This window comes from Papio anubis, chromosome 1 (genome assembly GCF_008728515.1).
Source record: "Papio anubis isolate 15944 chromosome 1, Panubis1.0, whole genome shotgun sequence".
NCBI classification, from domain to species: domain Eukaryota; kingdom Metazoa; phylum Chordata; class Mammalia; order Primates; family Cercopithecidae; genus Papio; species Papio anubis.
The window spans coordinates 110,738,504-110,763,439 of NC_044976.1; the positions used below are offsets into that span (position 1 = coordinate 110,738,504).

General features: G+C 37.8%; 1 protein-coding gene across 3 annotated transcripts in view; it reads left to right on the plus strand.

The window, feature by feature from the left end:
• The window catches only part of CTTNBP2NL (CTTNBP2 N-terminal like), a 64,547-nt gene that overhangs the window by 7,739 nt on the left and 31,872 nt on the right, over window positions 1-24,936 (plus strand). For all 3 annotated transcript variants that reach the window (XM_003892399.4, XM_009215449.4, XM_009215454.4), the window contains exons 2-3: window positions 8,025-8,150; window positions 11,972-12,079. In XM_003892399.4, coding sequence (XP_003892448.1) covers window positions 11,981-12,079 — 99 coding nt within the window. In that variant the 5' untranslated portion in view covers window positions 8,025-8,150; window positions 11,972-11,980. The remainder of the gene's footprint in view (window positions 1-8,024; window positions 8,151-11,971; window positions 12,080-24,936) is intronic.

Below are 24,936 nucleotides of genomic sequence, written 5' to 3' on the forward strand. Positions count from 1 at the left end.
CTAAACTGACTTTCCCAGGAACTGGCCAGGCCATCTCTTTCTTTTTGGAGCAGATCAACCTGCCAGAAGTCAGAAGTAAACTTGTTTTGGTTTGTAAATTAGACATATGAATGACAGACAATGATGACCCATTGGAAAAGGGTCATTATCCTTGCAGATGAAACCAAAAGTATGCTCTTTAAGGATGAGAAATGAGAAACTGACCAGTCACTAACTCATTTAAACCATGCAGCCTCCTGTTACAGTATGTATTGTTATGTCCATTTTATAGATAAAGAACTGAAGTTCAAAGGTTAAATTGATCAAAGAGCAAGTGGCAGAGCCAGGATGCAAACTCAGCTCTGTCAGATTCCAAAATCCATGTGCATTCCACTATAACACATTGTCTCCCGGCAGAATTGCTGTCCCTGAAGAACCATAGAACAAAAATTGACAGGCTTGTTGTTGGTAGTATTCAACTGATACTAAATTGTTAAAGTTTTTTTAAGTCAGTTATCTGACTTAGAAGATTAGAAGACAAAACAACGTTACCAGTTATATTTCTGTTAGAGGATTATTTGAAGTATTTTTTTGCAGTTCAGATAAAGTCAGGTTCTGGGTATAGCTAAAACACAGATTCCTTAACTGTTTGATGGTTAATCCTTCATACCATACTCTGTGGAGTTTCTTCCCAGTGTGGAATCTTAGTGGAATCAGTGACGTCATCATCCTACATTAGCATTTGAAGGGTTTGCGATCCAGGCTGCCTCTAGAATTGTGGCCCATGAATCATCTTACTGAAAATAATCAATCTACGTGTTATTGTTCCCTTGTTGTGGTATTTTACAAGTTATGGTGACATTATTTCAGAAAAGCAAAAATTTAGGGGGCTGATGGACAGACAGTAGAGACGGTCAGATACATACTTGATTGAAATCATGTTACAGTTTCATTTAAACGAAATAAAGCCATCTAACAAATTATGTAGAAATGATTCGGCTGGGTGCAGTGGCTCATGCCTGTAATCCCAGCACTTTGGGAGGCCGAGGCAAGCGGATCGCCTGAGGTCAGGAGTTCCAGACCAGCCTGACCAAAATGGAGAAACCCCATCTCTACTAAAAATACAAAATTAGCCAGGCATGGTGGCACATGCCTGTAATCCCAGCTACTTGGGAGGCTGAGGCAGGAGAATCTCTTGAACCCTGGAGGCGGAGGTTGAGGTGAGACAAAATTGTGCCATTGCACTCCAGGCTGGGCAACAAGAGCAAAACTCCATCTCAAAAAAAACAAAAATGAAATGATTCAGTCTCCTGGTAATAATATTCTGATGTTAAAAGACATTCTTTTTTTAAATGTTCAATAATAAAAAATTTATTAATATAAAATTGTTATTCATTTTCATTAACATCCATTCCAGTAGCTTAACTAATGTAGTTCTAGTTTGGCCTTGTCTCAGATGAGAATACTTGAGGTGGTGTAAACAGATACCCAAGTAGACAGACCTTTTATTTTTGTTTTTGTTTTAAGATGGAGTCTTGCTGTGTCTCCCAGGCTGGGGTGCAGTGGTGCAATCTCAGCTCACTGCAACCTCCACCTCCCGGGTTCAAGCAATTCTCATTCCTCAGCCACCTGAGAATCTGGGATCACAGGTGTGTGCCACCACGCCCGGCTAATTTTTGTATTTTTAGTAGAGATGGGGTTTCACCATGTTAGCCAGGCTGGTCTTGAACTCTTGACCTCAGGTGATCTGCCTGCCTCGGCCTTCCAAAGTGCTGGGATTACCAGCGTGAGCCACTGCACCCAACCCAGACCTGTTTTTAATAACTTTGCGCTAATGTTCTCATTTGAGGGAAAAGATATTTGAATGTTTGTTTATGGGCATAAGGCTACTTCCTTCTTTTCTTCAATATATATATAAATCTTGCTGACACCATATATGAGAGACAGAGAAAGAGACAGATGTGTACACACACACACTTACACATTCACACTCACAGAGAGATACAGCACAGTTGCATGCGTCTTAGAACTAAGCAAAATAAAAACCTGATACCTATTATGTTGTCGCAGAAAGCAAATTAGACTGGATCTTTAAAAGACATGTGTGTTAGACCTAGTTTTATTTAACTGTATTCACATTAACAACTCTGGCCTCTGTAAAATGAGAGTGCTGAATTAGATTATTGCTGAGGCTCCTTCCAACTTTGTGGATCATTCTTTAGCTGAGGTTTTTCCACCATACAATTCCTAAGGCTGATAAAATGAGAGGATCAGATGTAAGCAGTGGTTACCAAGGGAGTCTCTGGAGTCAGTTTACCTGGGTTCACATCCCATTTCTACCACATACTAGCTGTGAGGCTTTGAGCAAGTTTTTTAGCCTCTGTGCCTCAGGTTTCTCATCTGTTAAATGAGGAGGATGATGATAATGATGAATTTGTTGGGGATGGTTGTAGCATATCACCTAAGGTTGTTGTGAAGACTGAATTAGTTAATACCTGTACATGTCAAGTACTTAGAACACTGTCTGGCATACATTAATGTTTAGCTCAATAAATGTTTATTTTTTTTTCATTATTACTATTATTGTTTAAATTCTTCTTAGAAAACTATGCTATAGAACTCTGAAGTGGTGATGATTATTGCTGATCGTGTATCATAATTAATTTCTCTATTAAGCATAGATCCAGATAATCTGGTAACCTGGAATTTGCTTTAATATAAATAGAGCACTATGTATTTGAATAGAGTACTACAGTGTTATAAATGTTGACCCTAAAAATTACTAGCTTAATTATAGAGCTGATCTCTTGAGGCCTACTTCAAAGTCTATGTTGGCAGTATTGAATAAACAAGCATCTTGATCCCTTGGCACCATTGTAATTTCTTTGTAAGTGCACTATTCATATTATATTTTAGGATAGCTCAAAACATCCTTCCTCATGGGATCCCGAAATTGATTTTCTCTAAAAATGTTCCCAAACCATTCTGTTTTATATAATGCTATCTATAGTGTGGCTGGGAAAAAACAGACTGATAAGGCAAAATAAGGCATTCTGAGAAATACTATGTTATAGTGCTGTCATGATAAGAGGAAGGCTTAGATCCCCCTTACTTACAATTAGATTAGATCTAGTTGTTCTAATAGTCTGTCAAAGTAGTTAGTGGTTAACATGTTGCGTGAGTTTGCTAGGGCTACCATAACAAAGTACCACAGATGGGGTGGCTTAAAAAATAGAAATTTATTTTTTCACAATTCTGGAGCCTAGAAGTCTGAGATCAATGTGTGGGCAAGATTGGTTTCTTCTGAGGCATCTCTTCTTGGCTTATAAAGATGTCTGTCTTCACATTGTCTTCACTCTGACCCATCTATATCTCTGTTTCCTCTTCTTATAAGACACCAGTCATATTGGATTAGAGCCCACCCTAATGACCTCATTTTAACTTAATTATCTCTTTAGAGATCCTGTTTCCAAATTCAGTCACATTTTGAGGTACTTGGGCTTAGAACTTCAACATACGAATTTTGGGAGGTACAATTCAGCCTGTGTTATGTATATTTAACACATGTATTGTAGTAATCCAAATATTCCAGTAATATCTTTCACCTTCAACTGAGAGAAGCTTGATTTGAGATATAATAAATCTTATACTGTTTAATATTGGAATTGAATAAAATGAGATTAGTTATCATACCTTAATTTTAGAACTTTTGTAAATAGTAACAAAACGGCTTTCTTTTTTTTCTTTTCTTTTGTTTTTTTTTTTGAGACAGGGTCTCGTTGTACTGCCCAGGCTGGAGTGCAGTGGCGTAATCTTGCTTCACTGCAACCTCCACCACCTGGGCTCGCCGCAATTCTCCTGCCTCAGCCTACCAAGTAGCTGGGACTACAGGAACATGCCACCATGCCTGGCTAATTTTTGTATTTTTTGTAGGGACAGGATTTTGCCATGTTGTCCAGGCTGGTCTCAAACTTCTGAGCTCAGGTTATCTGCCAGCCTCAGCCTCCCAAAGTGCTGGGATTACAGGCGTGAGCCACGGCCTTCAAAAACAGCTTTCTTTAACAAATGTACAAAAGATCTGCTCTTCTTAACCAGAAAATTCTTTTTTTATTTTATTTATTTTTTATTTTTTGTAGAGACGAGGCCTTGCTATTGCCCAGGCTGGCCTTGAACTCCTGGCCTCAATTGATCCTCCTGCTTTGGCCTCCCAAAATGCTGAGATTATAGGCATAAGCCACCGCACCCAGCCAGAAAATTATTTTCTAGTAGCACGTTGATATGTTTTGCTTCCTAGCCTAACCTTTAAATGCCAAAGAGGAATGAAAGGGACCATTTAGAATGTTGTCACTCTTTTATTCCAAATGAATAAATAATCCTTCTGAAAAATTAGAATCTTAAATATTTTGAGATAGTCAAGGTAGTGTGTCAACACCTTCTACCCCCAATATGAGGTTGTTTTGAATACATTTTAATTTTTTGTTAAGGAGCAACCCGATTAACTGAAGCTTTGAATGCATTTTTTAAAATAGCAGTGCATTTCTGTTCATATTCAGATTTAGTGTTTGTAAATGTGGCAAGTTTCTTTTTTATTATTATTTCATGTATACTGGGTTTTAAGAAAGTGCATGATCTAGTGGGAAACTATCAAAAACACCCATTTCACCTGTCCATCTTGGCTCTTTGAGTTTTAAGAATTTACTGGCCCCCTATATTTTGGCTTGGCTTATATGTATTGAAAGAGTCTTTACGGGCTGGGTGTGATGGTCACACCTATAATCCCAGCACTTTGGGAGGCTGAGGCGGGCGAATCACTTGAGGTCAGGAGTTCAAGACCAGCCTGGCCACATGTTGAGACACCGTCTCTACTAAAAATACAAAAGTTAGCCAGGCATGATAGCATGCACCTGTAGTCCCAGTTACTTAGGAGGCTGAGGCAGGAGAATCACTTAAACTGCAGAGGCAGAGGTTGCAGTGAGCCAAGATTGCGCCACTGCACTCCAGCCTGGGCAACCGAGTGAGGCTGTATCTCAAAAGAAAAGAAAAGAAAAGAAAAGAATCTTTACATAATTGGAGTCAATCTCCTTTATATCTTTGCTCACTGATCACTAATCACTTTGCTCACCAATACTAAAAACTCACTGAATTACCTTAATCTGAGTTATTTGTAGTCCAAATATAAATTTCTTAAATTTGATAGCTGAGTATAAATTTCTTAAGTTTGATATCTGAGTATATAATTAAAAAGTGATTTTTATCCAGTGTGGCAAGAATGATCTCCTAGGTTAAGTTACTGATTAAAAAAATTAGTCCAGTTGATTTATTTAAATAGATCTATATAGATTTTTTTGAGGCATTTCTATGTCAGGAACTATGTAAAGCCTCATCTAAAAATGTTGTTTTCCTACCTTATGTGGAAAAACCTACCACTTGGAAAGAAAGAAAGCCTTAGTTCTATGTAGATATGCTCACACCCAGATAATAGAGAGACAAACATCTTGCTTGTACTCCACCCTGCCCTGCCCTGTCCTGCCCTGTCCTACTGTTTACATAGCTATAGAAGCTGTTTGGGGTGTTTCTTTTTCTGCCACTCAGTCTCTATATGATAAAATGGCAGCAGTGCTTGTTATCTTATGGAATTAAGTCAGAATTCCAGAGCAGAAACTGGGACTTCTTCAAGGAAAAAAAAAAAAAGCATAACCGAAACCAGAATGAGTGGAGCTTGGATAGTATCCAGAAAGGGGAAAATATCAGAATAAAATGAACAGAGCCCAAGCCCTATCAACATACTTCTAGGCAAAATCAGTACTACAATTAAGGAGGCACAGTGGGGTAGTCGGGGGGATGCAGTTTTTAATACCCATAACTTCTGACTATTGGCACAATAAAGTTCATCTAGAAAAGACTCATGCTCTCCTGGCTATTGGCCTAAGGTTTCATCGTGGGATGAAACCTGTGAATAGACCAAATGGTATGCTGGGCAGGCTCATTTGAAATCACTTATTGATAACATAAAAATAAGTGTAGGCCGGGCACAGTGGCTCACACCTGTAATCCGAGCACTTTGGGCGGCCGAGGCAGGTGGATCACCTGAGGTCAGGAGTTTGAGACCAGCCTGACCAACATGGAGAAACCCCATCTCTACTAAAAATGCAAAATTAGCTGGGCGTGGTGGCGCATGCCTATAAACTCAGCAACTCAGAAGGCTGAGGTAGGAGAATCACTTGAACCTGGGAGGCGGAGGTTGTGGTGATCAAGATTGTGCCATTGCACTCCAGCCTGGGCAACGAGAGCGAAACTCCATCTCAAAAAAAAAAAAGTGTTATACTTAGCCCTTAAATGGGTTTATTTTTCCAGACTATTAAAGTATCTTTTTTAAAGATAAATATCTTTATCTTTTTTATTGTATATATTTATATGTGTATTTTTTATTGAGAAAACTATAAAGCTTAATATAGCTATAGCTGGCTATACCACAGTGTATGGTAATGTATCCAGACAATTTGTCTACAGGTGGTTTTTATTTCAGATTTATAGACTGTAGCATTCCTTAGAAATATCTATCTAAACTCTGAGGAAAGTTGGGTCTTGGAAGGAATGAGCTGAGCATTTAGTTGAAATGATCTTGTCCTTCAGTGTCACTGATGATGAAAATGACAAGTGACAGCTTACTTAGAAAATAAGTAGGAAATGAGTCCATAGACTCATAGAAATATCTGTGTCTAAACTCTAAGGTAATTTGGGTCTTGGAAGGAATGAGCTGAGCATCTAGTTGAACTGATCTTATCCCTCAGTCACTGATGATGAAAATGACAAGTGACAGCTTACTTAGAACACGAGTAGGGAATGAGTCTATAGACACAATGTGGCATACCAAATATCCGTCAATCATATTTCTGATAATGAATATGGGGCTAGAAATACGCTTTTTCTGAATATCCTTGGCCACATAATTCTGCCATATATTGGGCAGAAATTGCTGGAATAGCTTATTCAGTGGTTTGTGTATATGTTGTTGGGTCTATATTCTTGACTGTTTAACAAACTCATACTTCCTGTCCTAACTTGAGAGATTTGTAATTAGTTTAATTACTGATTCTTGTTTTAATGAAGCAACCAAGGACTTATTGCAGCATTATTTCTTCCTTTGACACTGTCCCCATTTGACTGTTAGGTTTCAGCAACTCAAATGGGCTTTCAGACTTAGTGCCTTAAAATACAAAACAAAGATTACATTTTATCAAATAAAAGTGAAGGCCTATCATTTTTAATAAAATTTTTTGGGCCTAATACACTGTTAGGAAATCATAAACAAAAAAATTACGTATAATTTAACATTTAACATCTGATCATAAATGTGAAAGAGTAGAAGCTGAGGATGTGTAATCAACCTTATAGACAAAGTCGAGATGCTAAGAGGCTGATTTGTTTGTTTATGGATTGTTGGGAGGTGAGGAGATGAGAATTTTCCTTATATGAATTTGGCAGTTTAAAAATTTCCATTGTAATTATTATTTTTTTCTTTTTTTTTTTTCTTTTCTTTTTTTTTTTTTTTGAGACGGAGTCTCACTCTGTTGCCCAGGCTGGAGTGCAGTGGCGTGATCTCAGCTCACTGCAAGCTCTGCCTTCCAGGTTCACGCCATTCTCCTGCCTTAGCCTCAGGAGTAGCTGGGACCACAGGCACCCGCCATTACACCCAGCTAAATCTAAGTGCATTGTGCTTAAGTCATGGTGATTCAAGCAAATAGGTTTTTGTCATTTCAGAAAGAGAAAAGTCAGAAGTTAAAATGGCAGTGGACATCTTAAAGTAGGAAAGATCTCAAAAGCCTCTACCTTTCCTTATTTTAGTTACCAAAGGGAAGTCAGATTCCTGGTATTTTTCATATATTATTCAACTTCAACTTGAAGAACTGGCTATTTTCTTCTTTCTTGTCATTATCAACCTACAGCTGTCAGACCTCATCAGTGATAACAGTTGACATTAATGGGATTTACCAAATTGTTTGTAGTATAATCACATGAACAATAAATTTCTCCTTATTTTGCAGCATTGGACACATTTCCACCATGCTAATGGCATTTTAAATGTATTTGGCAATTTTCCCAATTTTTTACTGAAGAAAACTTGAAGAGTTTATACTTGAGGACTGAAGTGTGATTCTGCTGATTGTCAGGTCAGTATCACCCCCACCTCCAAGAATATCACCGCTCTCCTAAAATCTAATGCAGTTTTACTATCCATTCTTTTATATTTCAGGCAAAAATTTATTGCATTGTCCTATATATTGAGATTACATTCAAATGCATAGAACAGAAGGAATTGTTAAATTTTAATACTTATAAATAGTGGTTATTGGAATATGCAAAAACAGATCTGTTGGTTCTTACATTACACAGCAGTGGCCTTTCTTTCCTTCTGTGTAATATTTGTATTGTATTCATGTAGACACTAAGCTGAGTTGGTTTTTTTTTTTTTTTTTTTTTTTGAGACAGAGTCTCACTCTGTTGACCAGGCTAGAATGCAGTAGCATGATTTCGGCTCATTGCCATCGCCACCTCCCAGGTTCAAGCTATTCTCCTGCCTCAGCCTCTCGAGTAGCTGGGACTACAGGTGTACACCACCACATCCAGCTAATTTTTTGTATTTTAAGTAGAGACAGGGTTTCACCATGTTGGCCAGGCTGATCTTAAACTCCTGACCTCAAGTAATCTGCCTGCCTCTACCTCCCAAAGTGCTGGGATGGGATTACAGGCACGAGTAACCATGCCCACCCAAGTTGGGACATATTAGTGAAATGTTCCAGTTATTAACATTTGTGTGCAGAAGTGATTTGTAAACACAGAGATAATAAAAGAATTCTTTGTCATTGACAAGGAATAGAACTTTTTCTTGCCTGGGCTGAACTGTTTTGTAATTAAAGTGACTCTGAAGATTGTTTTAATTTTACTTTTTTACAAGGATGTATATTTATCATAACAGATTAAAGACTTTTTTCATTTTACATGTCAAAGACTTTAGGTACAATGTAATTTAGTTCTTTGTATATGTACCTCTTATTTTTATTTAATTAGACTCTAACAAATAATACTTGATTTTTACTTAGAAGCTTAAAATGGAACCAAGAAGGACTTCCCAATTGCAAAAGGGGAGCTGAAGTTATTTCTGAGGTCATTGATCTTGGCTGTCTGCAATTTTTGATAGTGCCTTTCTTAAATTCTTTTGAAAAATGAGACAGGCTAATAGTTACTAATAATGAAACCATTAATAATGAAACCAGGTATCAGCAATGTGGTAAGATGTTCTACATTTATTAACTCAATCTTCATAGCAGCCCTGTGAGTTAAATATTATCATCCCCCTTTCACAGATTAGAAAACAGAGTCAGATAACTTGCCCAGTCACACAACTAGGAAGATGCAGATGTGGCATCTGACTACCAAGCTACATGTTCTTTCCAATATAACCTCTTATAAAGTGTAGCTTTATTAGGTTTGTTAGAATTTTTTTGTTTAATTTTTAGTTTTTAGTTTTAAAATAAATGTTATGAGATATATCCCTGATACTAAAATGAACATCATTTACTAGTTGCTAAAATTCACTTGTTAGAAAATTGAGGCCGGCGCGGTGGCTCACACCTTTAATCTCAGTGCTTTGGGAGGCCGAGGTGGGCAGATCATCTGCGGTCAGGAGTTGGAGACCAGCTTGGCCAACATGGTGAAACTCCATCTCTACTAAAAATACAAAAATTAGCTGGGCATGGTGGCATGTGCCTGTAATCCCAGCTACTTCGGAGGCTGAGGCAGGAGAATCGCTTGAACCCGGGAGGCAGAGGTTGCAGTGAGCCGAAACTGCACCATTGCTCTCCAGCCTGGGCAACAAAAGCGAAACTCTGTCTCAAAATAAATAAATAAATAAATAAATAAATAAATAAATAAATAAATAAAAAGGCCAGGTGTAGTGGCTCACGCCTGTAATCCTAGCACTTTGGGAGACTGAGGTGGATGGGTCACCTGAGATCAGGAGTTCAAGATGAGCCTTGCCAACATGGTGAAACCCCGTCTCTACTAAAATACAAAAATTAGCCATGTATGATGGCGGGTACCTGTAATCCCAGCTACTCAGAGGCTGAGACTGGAGAATTACTTGAACGTGGAAGACGGTGGTTGCAGTGAGCCGAAATCACCCCACTGCATTCCAGCCTGGGCAACTAAGACTCCGTTTCAAAAAAAGAAAATTAGCAATTAGAGCTGAGGTTACATTGAAGATGTTTTACTGCGCTTTAAAAGGCTTGTGCAGCATGTCTTGGAACACAATCTAACAACAAAGTGAAGTATGCATTTTATACATGTTCACTTAAAAGCAGTAGCTCTGGAAGGAATCACTTCTTTTTTTGTGTGGCCCCTGAGATTTAGTAAGAGTGATAAATTACTGGAGGATGTGTGAACTGGTCATGTTGTGATTCATTTTCCTTAAGAGTGGCAATTTGGAAATAAAAAGTGGAGAGAGAAATATTTGTTCTACTTTGGAAATTATAAAGTATATCTTAACCGTACACACTGGTCAGAAGGCCCTTCCAAGATTGTACAGCAGTCTAACTTCTATCTTTATGTGTTTTATGAGAATTAGTCTTGTAGAAAGGATTGAGCTTGTGCCATGCAATTTGCCATTTAACATACTTTGGAACATGCAGATTCTCAGAGAAATGTGAACTTATTAAGTCAGATAAATTCAGTTTGTAGTAGCCTAGCCAATTAAGATGTTTAAATAGGCCTGACACAGTGGCTTATGCCTGTAATTCCTGCACTTTGGGAGGATAAGGTGGGAGGACCGCTTGAGCCCAGGAGTTTGAGTCCAGTCTGGGCAACACAGGAAGTCCCCATTTCTACAAACAATAAAAAATAAATTAACCAGACATGGTGGCATGTATCAGTGATCCTAGCTGCTTGGGAAGCTGAGGCAGGAGAATCGCTTGAGCCCAGGAGGTTGAGGCTACAGTGAGCCATGTTTGCACCACTACACTCCAGCCTGGGTGACAGAGCAAGACCCTGTCTTAAAAAAAAAAAAAATGTTTAAACATTATACTTTGAGAATTCATTTGAAAGTAAGTTTGCATATAGTTGAATTAAGTCTATTTTACTATACAAAATATAAATATTGTGATAGCTATTGTCTGTGAAGGTAGACAATTTAAAAGAAAAATTTCTCCCGTACTCCCAGCAACATTATCTCTTTGCCCAAATTTTATTTTAACCAATTGAAGAGGAATATCAGAATGTTTTATATACAGTTTTGGAAATTGATTATCTAAAACTGGGAAATCTTTTGATGGTCTAACCATTTTTCAGAGAAATGGTATTCATTATAACACAATTTTACCTGAAAAATTAGTGGCTAATTTTTTTTTTTTTTTTTTGAGACAGAGTCTCACTCTGTTGCCCAGGCTGGAGTACAGTGGCATGGTCTTGGCTCACTCCAATCTTCGCCTCCTGGGTTCAAGTGATTCCCCTGCCTCAGCCTCCTGAGTAACTGGGGCTACAGGCGCTCACCACCATGCCCAGCTAATGTTTTGTATTTCAGTAGAGACAGGGTTTCACCATGTTGGCCAGGATGGTCTCCATCTCCTGACTTCGTGATCCGCCCACCTCAGCCTCCCAAAGTGCTAGGATTACAGGCGTGCACCACCGCAACCAGCCCTAGCGGCTAATTCTTTCTGAGATTTTCTAGGATGTTTGTTTGTAAACATGTCTGGAGGAAATACGAAAAATTGATCTTTGTGAGTGGTAGTGAAATCAATAATTAAAGTGAATTTTATTTTCTGTTGCTGCTCAGTTTGTGATTAACATCAGAAAACTTATATTTCTATTTAATTGCAACTATTTCCTTTATTAAGGCATTTGATACTATAATTGCCCTTATCTCTCACTTTATTTTTTCTTTAATTGTATCAAATTAACGATGTCTTTGGAGATTGTCTGATTGTTACCTTTGTTTTAGGCTTTCAAGATGAATCTGGAAAAACTCAGCAAGCCTGAACTCCTGACACTATTTAGTATTCTTGAAGGAGAGCTTGAAGCAAGGGACCTTGTTATAGAAGCCTTAAAGGTATGTTAAAAAAAAAAAAAAAAAAAAAAAAAAAGAGAGGTCATCATACATTGTGAAAGTCATTCATTGGTTGTAATTTATTTATAAGGTATTTCTGTAGTTTCCATTGAAGTTGAATGGAGGACAGATACTTGGATAGGTAGCCACCTACATGGTGTGATATTAGGGACACTGGTGAAACCTTTTTGTTTTCAAAATAGTTGCCTTAGTTTCTCGATCCAATGTCTAGACCTTGAACTTCATTCTTTTTGAGACCGAATGTCACTCTGTCACCAGGCTGGGGTACAGTGGTGCTGTCTTGGCTCACTGCAACTTCTGCCTCCTGCGTTCAAGTGCCTGCGCCAGCCTCCCGAGTGGCTGGGACTACAGGCACACACCACCACGCCCAGCTAATTTTTGTATTTTTAGTAGAGACAGGGTTTCACCATGTTGGCTAGGATGGTCTCGATATCTTGACCTGGTGATCCACCCCCACCCTCGGCCTCCCAAAGTGCTGAGATCACAGGCGTGAGCCACCGCGCCCGGCAGAACTTCATTCTTTTAGTTTAGTGGCCCTTAGCTGTTTTTGAATGCTACCCCTTTTAGATTTGATAAGACCAACTTCCTAATAAATGTATATACATCCATATATCAGAATTTGAAATATAGTTATCTGAGAGATCAAGGATCCCATGAAAACATCCATGGATTCCTTGGACCCCAGATTAAGAATTCTTACTTTTGGTAGTTTTAGCCCATTTCTAATTCTCACCACTAATTGCCTATTGTTATTCTCACTTCTTTCCCCCATTTATCGTCTGTCTCAATCCCTTCATAATTAGGATAGGAGTGGGGGTGACAGCTGCCTCTAATGGAAAAATCAGAGGATGACCTTGTTTTCTCTTTTATAGTTTTACCAAGATAACGTCTCTGCTTTTCAGCCTTAGAAACTGTACAAACCTGTAGTGGTTTATATCTCTGTTTACTAATCACTGTATCCTCAGTACCCAGCTTAGTGCCAGGCATGTAGATGCTCAGTAAATGTTTGTTGAACAAATGAAATGATTGCACCATTGTGGTGTGTTACTTTAAAAGACTACCATAATACTTCTAAGTGGATGTTGTGAATTACTAAATTTTAAAGCCTCTTCTTATGTGCTCTGCAGCATACACTGCCTTCTGGTTTTAATGTTAACAGATGCTTAGATGCTTTTTGCACATGTTTTCCTAAAATATATTTTTTTCTGCATGAATCCAATTTTGGTTACTATAGGCAGTTCTGATAAGTTGAAAGAGAAGCCTGAGAAGCAAGAGCTAAAATTAAGGGAGCATTTTGATATAAGATACCATTCAGAATCAGGCACAAGTGTTGTATTTAGTCTGCATATGGTCTGTAGGTGATAAAATTATTCTGAGGCTTAACTCTGTGCAGTTTAGGTGAAATGAATAGCTTCACCAGAAGTGACACATATTTAAACAATCTATTGTTAGATAAAATAGGGGGCAGCTGGGATTAAAATTGTTTCAATCCTTTGAGAAAAGTAACTGCCATAGCATTCTTTAAACTGAATGTCATTTTATCTATGGAGTTTTGGGGATTTTTTTATTGTTATTTGTTTTGGTTCTCCAATATATCATGATTTTACTGCATTATTTGTATAGCTTTTGCTTAACAATAAACACTTGTTGGACTTTATGAACTAATATGGCAACTTACTAATTTTCTTCCTTTTAATATTGGTTCCTAAATGATGCTTAGTGGGTTGAAAAGGTTTTGGTCTTTGTTCTAAATAGCTATGATTTGTTTTTCTTTTCTGTTTTGCTTCCAGTAAAAAAAAAAAAAAAACATCTTTTTATTTTCTCCCTAGCTTCAAAATAGATTTTTGTCTGTACATAAAATCTATTCTTTAACCTTATATCTCTAAACAAAACCATATGGCTTACTGTCACTTCTCTGGCAAGGCTTGAGTTTCTTTCGGGATATGTTGTAAAGCTCCCATAGGCTATAAGTTGACCTTACCTGTAGAGTTAGAATTGTAAAAGAGCTATATTCCTATTCCAAAATTTCTGCAAAGTGCCAGATTGCAGCTATGCTCTTCTAGAGCCCCCATAATTATGTTCTTTTTCTTCCCAGAAGCCTCCTCACTCACTCTCTGTTGCAGCCAAGACATGTTTGGCATAGAACCAGGGAAAGCCAGTAGAAAATAATTTAACAAATTATTCAGTGTCTTGTGTATTTCAAATCTAATTGTTACAGAGGGGACCTATACTATATTTGGTCCTAATTAAATTTTATTTAAAGTGGTTTTCTGATTTAGAAGGAATCATGTCAGAAAAAAAAACCTTCTTTATGAACATCTTTCCCTTTTATTACTTTAATTTCATGAATAAGAACACTAAAGGAATACCCTCTACAAAGAAAGAAAATTACATTGCTCATGAACTGTCTGGGGGAAGCAGAGAGTGGAACCATACAGTTCAGCAGGAAAGCCTCAGTTCATTAATTCCAAGCAAATCTAGTAAATGGCTTCCTACCATAGTCTGTGATTGCTCCAGAGGAGAATAAAGGAAGGTTAATCAATGATCATTTTTAAAAACCTGAAAAACAGATTTGGCTGCTAATAAAATTTAGATTAAATAGTTTATTTCTGAATATTCCACATCAGGTATATTACATCTGCACATCTTAGATCTGATGCAAAGCTGCACTAAATGGCTTCTGTGACTAAATAGAATCCACCTTGCATTTATTGGTATCACTTTATTTTAAAGCATTCTTTAAATCATCTATACAATGATAAATGGTGAAATATTACAGCTTTCATGTGGAATTAACTTAAGGAGTCTTGAATTCCTTTTCACTGATGCCTCGATCATAAAACAGGTATAACTCTTTTAAAACTGAGGATAGAACTTTGTTGTGTTTGGCCAAAGGCTGTTGCAAAATTCCCAAAGCAAGAAGATTTACGGGCAAAAATGTTGCAGACATGACAAAGTTAGAAGTATATTTAGAGTACGAGATTATGTAATACATCATTCTATAGGTTTAACTTTGTGAGTTTTTTCAGCCACAAAGGTTAAAATGAAAAAATCTAAATGTTATGTCTGTGTTGAAACAAATAATTTACTTTCACTGAAAATATTCTTGAAAAAATAATCATAAGGATCTAATGACAGTGCCAGATACAGAAAACAAAGTAAAAGTTACCATGGAAGGTGCTGTGGCTTAAGAACATCACAGCTACGATCATATAGTGGTTAGTACTCTGTGTTGTGCCTGCAGCAACCTCAGTTTGGATCCAAATTGTGGCACCAAAAATTAAAAAAAGATAACATCTCAAGTTCACTGTAAGTCCATAGTCTAACATCTGCTTTTGGTCATGGCCTTGTACTTATTATGGAAGCAGATTATTATAAAGACTGGTCTGAAATGGAAAAAGGTAAAATTGAACTTAGCAATCACCATACATTGTCCTATACTAATAAGCCTATGAAGGGAGTTTGCATTTTTTTAAAAAATCAAATATTAGCTTGCTTGATAACAGATCTTTGAAAGTCTTAAATGGACTCAAGTTGAAACATTCTTTGGCACCCATAAGCCTGGACCTAACAATTCTTTGGCCAAAAATAATCCCATTTTAATAGATGGTTTTTAGGAAGAGCTTTTAAGATTGGGATGGGTGGTTTCGATCATTGAGAAAGATCACCTGAACACATGAACATAGGCTATAACTGACAGAAGTCCAATTTCTGTCTAGTTCCCAACTGGGATATAGGGTGAAAACAGAACTTTATTTAGGTTACTGAGTTATAAGGTTTTTATATTTACATTCATGACCTTTATTATAAAACATGTTAATGAATTAATCAGTGACCATTTGTGGCCGTATTTTAATGTGTTTTTTAGAGTTGGAGTGGCTTCTTTTTTTTTTTTTTTTTGAGATGAAGTCTCGCTCTGTTGCCCAGGCTGGAGTACAATGGCATGATTTCAGTTCACTGCAGTCTCCGCTTCCTGAGTTCAAGCAATTCTCCTATCTCAGCCTCCGAGTAGCTGGGATTACAGGCATGCGCCACCATGCCCAGCTAATTTTTTTTTTTTTTTTTTTTTTTTTTTTGAGACGGAGTCTCGCTCTGTTGCCCAGGCTGGAGTGCTGTGGCCGGATCTCAGCTCACTGCAAGCTCCGCCTCCCGGGTTCCCGCCATTCTCCTGTCTTAGCCTCCCGAGTAGCTGGGACTACAGGTGCCCGCCACCTCGCCCGGCTAGTTTTTTGTATTTTTTAGTAGAGACGGGGTTTCACCGTGTTAGCCAGGGTGGTCTCGATCTCCTGACCTCGTGATCCACCCGTCTCGGCCTCCCAAAGTGCTGGGATTACAGGCTTGAGCCGCGATGGGGTTTCACCGTGTTGGCCCGGCTGGTCTTGAACTCCTGACTCCTGATCCACCCGCCTCAGCCTCCCAAAGTGCTGGGATTACATGCGTGAGCCACCACACCCGGCCTGGAGTGGCTATTTTTATTCCTATGCGCTCTCTCTTTCTTCTTCTGGAGACAGAGTCTTACTCTGTCATCTAGGCTAGAGTGCGGTGGCTGGAGTGCACAGCTCAGTGCAGCCTCAACCTGCTGGGCTTCAGTAATCCTCCCACCTCAGCCTCCTGAGTAACTGGGACTACAGGGGCATGCCACTATACCTGGCTAAGTTTTGTATTTTTTGTAGAGATAGGGTTTTGCCATGTTACCCAGGCTGGTCTCGAACACCTGCTCAAGCAATTCTGCTGTCCCAGCCTCCCAAAGTGCTAGGATTACAGGCACGAGCCACCGTGCCAGCCAGTTCCTGCTCTCTCTGAGTAAAGTTTATACATGGATTCCTGGCTTTTCAAAAAAGAAACATAAAGGTAATTACTAGGCACTCTTCAAAACTATCAACCAGAACATTCAATTAAGTTTAGCTGTTAGGAACGTGAGCTTTGAAGTGAGATGGACTTAGGGTTTGAGCTCTGCCACTCAATTGTAGTGTGATCTTAGACAAATTATTTTACCTTGTAAGTTTTATCTGTAAAATGTTATGGTTATTATGAGGACCAGATGAGATAGCAAATGCTAATTGAAGAGCTCAGTGCTCATTTACTGTTAGTTATTATTATTAGAACATAGGTTCAAAGTCCAGCCATCCATTTAGGGACAAAGATACATTCCATAAAGCAAGAAATACTAATAAGGCCAGGCACTGTTGCTTATGCCTATAATCCCAGCACTTTAGGAGGCCGAGGCAGGAGGCATTATGTTGCCAAGGCTAGACTCAGACTCCTAGCCTGAAGTGCTGAGAGTCTGAGTCTAGCCTTGGCAACATAATGAGACCCCCTTTTCTACAAAACAAACAAACAAACAAACAAAAAAACAGAGAGAGAGAGAGAAGAAGAAGAAAGAAATACTGATAATATGCTGTCCTTCGTAAGGAGAATGACAGTTCTTCTCAATTAAATCTTTGTTGTTATTAGTGGCGCTTGGCCATTATCTTGTTTTTCTTATTGTAATTGACAGTTTTGAGTTGACACATTCCCATCCACACACCGAAAAGCATGTATTTTGAGACAGCAAAGGTTAAGGGCGTACTCTGGGGCATGGAGCAGATGTTATAGTTCCTTCTCTTTATGATGAAAACAGGAAATACAGGGATAATGCAGAAGGCTTTGTAGCAGATCTTTTTTTTCGTTGATTTGTTTATTCTTCCATTGTTTGATTCAGCTTATTTTGTTTTTTTGAAACAGCTTCATTGAAGTATAATTGACATATGATAAACTGTATTATTTGATATGTGCAAATTGATGTTTTGATATGTATTTCCCCATGAAACCATTATCACAATCAAGATAACAAACATATCCAAAATTGCTCCCCAAAATTTTTATGCCCCTTTGTGACCTCTCCTGCCCAACTTTCCCCACTACTCCCTGCCCCTTACCCCAAACCACTGATCTGCTTTCTGTTATTAGAAATTAGTTTACTTTTTCGGAAATTTTATATAAGTGGAATCATACAGAACATACCCCATTTTTGCCTGGCTTCTGTCACTCAGCATAATTACTTTGAGATTTATTCATGTTGTTGTGTATACTGATAGCTCATTTCTTCTTTGTTACTTAATAGTGTTGGCATTATATATATATTACCACAGTTGGTTTTATCCACTTATCTGTCGATAAATATTTGTATTGTTTCTAATTTGGGACTTTAAAGTTGCTGTGAACATTCATGTACAAGACTTTGTGTGGATATATGCTTTCATTTCTTTTGAATAAATAGCTAGAAATTGAATGGCTATATCATATGATAGACGTATATTTAATTTTAAGAATCTGCCCAAGTGTTTTTCAAAGCGATTGTACCATTTTACATTCCACAGATATATCCAGTTGCTGCATATCCTCACCAAAACTTGGTATAGCCAGTCTTTTTCATTTTAGCCATGCTTATAGGTGTGTAATATCTCATTATAGTTATAATTTCCATATTGTTGGCTGTTGTTGAGTATCATTTCATGTACCTACTAATTTGTTCTCTGTATTGTGGGGTTTTTTTTTGTTTGTTTGTTTGTTTGTTTGTTTTAGAGATGGGATGTCACTTTGTTGCCCAAGCTGGAGTGCAGTAGTGCAGTCATGGCTCACTGCAGCCTCAACCTCCTGGACTCCAGCAATCCTCCAACCTCAGCCTCCCCAGTAGCTGGAACTACAGGCACACACCACCATGCCTGGCTAAGTTTTAAAATTTTTAGTAGAAATGAGGTCTCACTATGTTGCTCAGGCTGGTCTCAAACTCCTCACCCTAAGTGATCTTCCCACCTTGGCTTCCCAAAGTGTTGGGCTTGTAGGGATAGTCACCAGCCCAGCCTATGTTGTTTTCTTTGGCGCAGTGTCTGTTAAAATCTTTTGCCCATTTTTTTAAGTTATTTGTTTTCTCGTTATTTAGTTTTGAGAGTTTCTTATATATCTGGATGCAAGTCCTTTATCAAATATATGTCTTGCAAATATTTTCTCCCAGTCTGTGACTTATTTCATTCTCTTAACTGTTTTTTTTACAGTTAAGATACTTAACTGTTACAGTCAATAACAATGTATTGTATACTTGAAAAATCACTAAGAGTAGATTTTAAATGATCTCACTACACAAAAATGATAAGTATGTAAGATAATACATATGTTAATTAGCTCCATTTTGCTGTTCCATAGTGTATACATATTTCAAAACATCATGTGATGCACTATAAATATTTACAATTTTTTATCAATTAAAAAATAAATTTTAAATAAATAAAAACCCAGCCATAATCTAGACCAGGAAAAAAAAGTGCATCTTTTGTAGACAGGAAAAAAGAAAAGATACCTAACTGTGTCTCATTTCATTCTCTTAACTGTATCTTAAGAAAAGATACTTAACCTTGTCTCATTTCATTCTCAACTATATCTTTTGAAGAGCAAAAGTTTTTCATTTCCATGAAGTCCAATTTATCAATTTTGTTTTGTTTTGTTTTTTGAGATGGAGTCTCGCTGTATCGCCAAGGCTGTAGTGCAATGACGCGATCTTGGCTCACTGCAACCTTTGGCTCCTGGGTTCAAGTGATTCTCCTGCCTCAGCCTCCCAACTAGCTGGGATTACAGGCACATGCCATCATACCCGGCTAATTTTTTGTGTCTAGTAGAGACAGGGTTTCACCATGTTGGTCAGGCTGGTCTTGGACTCCTGACCTCAGGTCATCCCAGCCTCCCAAAGTGCTGGGATTACAGGCGTGAGCCCCTGCGCCCGGCCTATCAATTTTTCTTTTATGGATTTTGTTTTTAATGTTATATCTAGGAAATCTTTGCCTGTTTTTCTCCTGTTTTCTCCTGTTTTTTTTGGTTTTTGTTGTTTTTCTTATAAGTCTCATAGTTTTAAGTTTTACACTTAGGTCTATGATATATCTTCAGTTAATGTTATGTAGTACAATGCGTGGACCCTTTTTTTGTTTTTTGTTTTTTGGGTTTTTTTGCATATAGCTCTCCAGTTATTCTAGCACCAATTGCTGAGATTATCCTTCCTCTTTAGAATGGTCTTTGCATCTTCGTCAGTCAGTTATCCCTATATTCATGTGTTTATTTCTAGACCCTCTGTTCTGTTCTTTTGATCTATTTGTCTACCTTGATGCCAGTATCACACTGTTTTGATTATCGTGGCCTTGTAGTAACTTAAAATCAGTTAGTGTTAGTCCTCCAACTTATATTCTTTTTGAAACTTGTTTTTCTTATTTATGGTCCTTTGCATTTCCATATGAATAGAATCAGCTCGCCAATTTCTCTAAAAATCTTGTTGGGATTTTGATTGGGATTGTATTTAATCTAGAGATCAATTTGGGGAGAATTCATATCTTAACATTGTGTTTTTCGATCCATGAATATGCTATATCTCATCATTTATTTAGGTTGTCTTTAATTTCTCTCAGCAGTGCTTTGTAGCTTTTAGTGTATAACTTTTTCACATTTTTTTGTCGGATTTACCCTTAAGTGTTTCATGCTTTTGATGATACTGTAAATGGTATTGGGTTTTGTTGTTGTTGTTTTGGTTTGGTTTGTTTTCTTGAGACAGGGTCTCACTGTCACCCAGGCTGAGTGCAGTGGCGTGATCATGGCTCACTGCAGCCTCAAGTCTCCATGCTCAAGTGATCCTCCTGCCTTAGCCTCCCAAGTACCTGGGACTACAGACACACACCACCATGCCCAGGTAAATTTTTTTTTTTTTAGAGAGATAGGATCCCACTATGTTGCCTAAGTTGGTCTCGAACTCCTGGACCCAAGTGATCTTCCCATCTCAGCCTCCCAAAGTGCTGGGATTACAAGCATGAGCCACTGCACCCAGCCAGTATTGTTTGTTAAATGTTAATTTCTGATTGTTTATTGCTGTTTTACAGAAATAAAATTGGCCAGGTGGGGTGGCTTACACCTGTAATCCCAGCACTTTGGGAGGCTGAGGCAGGCAGATCACCCGAGGTCAGGAGTTCAAGACTAGCCTGGTTAACATGATGAAACCCCATCTCTACTAAAAGTACAAAAACTAGCCGGGCGAGGTGGCACATGCCTGTAGTCCCAGCCACTCAGGAGGCTGAGATAGGAGAATCATTTGAACCTGGGAGGCAAAGCTTGCAGTGAGCTGAGATCATGCCACCACACTCCAGCCTGGGTGGGAGAGCAAGACTCCGTCCCCTCCAAAAAAGAAACAAAATTGATTTTTGTATACATTGATTTTATATCCTGCAACCATGCCAATAAACTCACTTATTAATTCTAGTAGCTTTTAAAATAAATTCCATGGGGGCCTGCCACAGTAGCTCATGCCTATAATCCCAGTATTTTGGGGCCTAGGTAAGTGGATCATTGGAGTCCAGGAGTTCAAGACCAGAATGGGCAACATGGTGAAACCCCTTGTCAAAAAAAAAAAAAAAAATCAGCTAGGGGTGGTAGCCTGCATCTGTAGCCCCAGCTACTAGGGAGGCTGAGGTAGGAGACTTGATTGAATCAGTGAGATTGAGACTGCAATGAGTTATATATAATTGCACCACTGCACTGCAGCTTGGGAGACAGCATAAGACCCTGGTTCAATCAATAATCAGTCAGTCATTTTCATTGGATTTTCTACAGACAATTATGTCTGCAAATAAGGACAGTTTTACTTATTTCTTTCTAATCTGGATGCCGTGTGTGTGTGTGTGTGTGTGTGTGTGAGTGTGTGTGTGTGTGTGTCTGTCTGTCTGTCTGTCTCTCTGTCTTACTACATTGACTAGAACCTCTAGTACAATGTCAGGTAGAAATGATGGGGGTATCTGTGTCTTCTTCCCAGAAAGCATTCAGTCTGTCAAGTTGTTAGCTGTAGGTTTTTCGCAAATGCTCTTTATCAGATTGAGGAAATTTCTATTTTTAATTTGCAGGGAATTTTTATCAGGAATGGATGCTGGATTTTGTCCTGCTCTTTCTGTACCTATTAAAAGCATAAAAATTTTTATGTCCTTGTTGTGTGTCTGAAGTATTGTGTGAAAGAGAGCTTCATCCCCTTTTTTATTGACCTTCTCTGAGATCAAGTAGAGTGATGTGGGGTAGCTTTTTCAGATTTATTCTGCTGCTTTTTAGAAACTAAATTCTGTAATTTAATTTTTAAAATGTTGCTGTGCTGGGCACACTGGCTCACACCTGTAATCCCAGAACTTTAGGAGGTCAAGGCAGGAGGATCACTTGAAGCCAGGACTTGAAGACTAGCCTGGGCAATATAGCAAGACCCCATCTCTAAAGAAAAGAAAAAAGAAAAGAAAGTAAAATTTTGCTGAGTAGAGTCCAGTAATTAAATCATTTTCCCTATCACAAAACTTTTTTGTTTTGTTTTGTTTTTGAGACAGAGTCTTGCCCTTCAATGAGGTTGGAGTGCAGTGGCATGATCTTGGCTCACTGCTGCCTCTGCCTCCTGGATTCAAACAATTCTCCTGCCTCAGCCTCCTGAGTAACTGGGATTACAGTTGCCCACCACCACATCCAGCTAATTTTGTATTTTTAGGAGAGACGAGGTTTCACCATATTGGCCAGACTGGTCTCAATCTCCTGACCTCAAGTGATCTGCCCACCTCAACCTCCCAGCGTTCTGGGATTACAAGAGTGAGCCACCACACCTGGCCTCCGAATGGCAAAACTTAATAATTTAAAAATCATAAACATTTCAACAGAAGAAACAAAGAATAACTCTACTGCTTTTGTGAACTCCTCTCCTTTAAAGCAACTTTCCTTTGTCTTTTATTAGTTTTAATATTTTATTGGCTGTTTATGATCATTTTTCCAAAGACAAAAATACAAAGTGTGAATTTTTATACCTGATAGAATATTATTACCCCTTTCCCAAGAATAACAGAAATAATCTATTTGAAACAATCTTAAAGGCTCCTTTTATGGTAAACCATTTAAATTGATTTTTAGTGGATCAGTCAGGAAATAGACATCAAAATGTACCATTCCTTTAGTATTTTTCCGAAGGCATTTTTTGTCATCGTTAATCTGGGAGGACAAGAGCATGCATTTTAAAGGGGATTGTGTTTATAGGTGACATCCTCTATATCTGAATGCTGCTCCAAAGTCAGTTGTTGCAGAATAAGTAAACATAGTATCTGTTTTACTTTTGGGTAAAAAAATTCAGGGTTGGTTTCTTTTACTGAATTTACTAATCTTAAGACACCTATTGAGGAGAGTTGCTGTAGTCGACATGATTTTACTTAAAAATCCATTTACGAAACAACATTTTGTATAAGTTACTTCCAATTACCCCTCAAACAACCCATGATAACATAGTTATATTGATCTGGCAATTAAGTCTTCAGAAAAAGTAAATCCTGCTGGGTGCAGTGGCTCACGCCTGTAATCCCAGCACTTTGGGAGGCCGAGGCAGGCGGATCACGAGGTCAGGAGATCGAGACCATCCTGGCTGACATGGTGAAACCCCATCTCTACTAAAACTACAAAAAAATTAGCTGGACGTGGTGGCACACGCCTGTAGTCCCAGCTAGTTGGGAGGCTGAGGCAGGAGAATCACTTGAACCCAGGAGGCGGAAGTTGCAGTGAGACAAGATCACGCCACTGCACCCCAGCCTGGGCAACACAGCAAGACTCTGTCTCAAAAAAAAAAAAAAAAAGTAAATCCTTTATTAATAGCTACATGAATTGGGTGGTATATCCACATGATAGAACATTATGAAGCCATTTTATGATAAGATGCATATGAAGAATTTTTAATGACATAGTAGTGTTCCTAGGACAAAATTAAATATATCCTTTAATCTCAATTATAAGTATTTTATATATATATAATATATATATACACACACACAAACACACATATACACACACATAAAAGACTCAAGCAAATACACTGAAATTTGTAGTTTGAGTGTTAATAGTGGTTGGCCCTAGGTAGTAGAATCACATGCATATTTCAATTTTTTCTTCAGAACTTCTGCTTTATATCTTAATTACTTTTATTTCAGAAATGTTGATTTTTTTAAGTAACAATAATCTTGTACAACACATTTTTTTTCTCAACTCTCAGTTTATTAACATTCTTGCCCAAAGAAGATACTTTAGCCTTCTATTATTCACTTTGTAGGAAAATACGTTAGAGCTAATCAGACCTACCATTAAATTCTTCTTTTTTTGTTGTTCCTGATATTAAGTTAATGTTATTTCTTTCCAACCCACCTGAAATAACTCACCTGTCTCTGCCTAAAAAACCAACCTAAATTTCCAAACTATCCAGTAAAAAGATTGCAGAGTTTGGGGGAAGAAAAAAGAAGACTGGAATAAAGATACCTTTTATTGTACCACAGTCTAAAGAGTTGTCTTTTAAACATTTTTGAAATACATTTCACATTTCACCATAATCCAGGACATATATACACACCCATATACTTATATTAACTAAAACCAAAATTTCACTAGAATTTACTTTGTGTTTTACTCTACTATAATATTTGCACTATACCATACTGTACTGTAATATTTTCTGTTATACTTCATTTTTCTTTAAATGCTGATTATGACCCCACTAGACTAGTTTTATGATCCACTAATGAGCTGTGATCCAAAGTTTGAAAAACATTAGTCTAAAGCACTTCTTGTAATGTCTTAATTTGTTTTATAGTGGCAAAATTGTACTTTGTTTCATCTTGCCAGGTCCTGAGACTAGAAATAAGATTTATTTAGGTATGTTTCTTATAAAATTCTAAAAGAATTTTGCTGAGCTATGGAATCATAAGCTATTCCCAAAGTTAATTCCTTTAACAAGAACTAGCATTGTATATAGTCCTCTATAGTTTTCATAGTGTTTC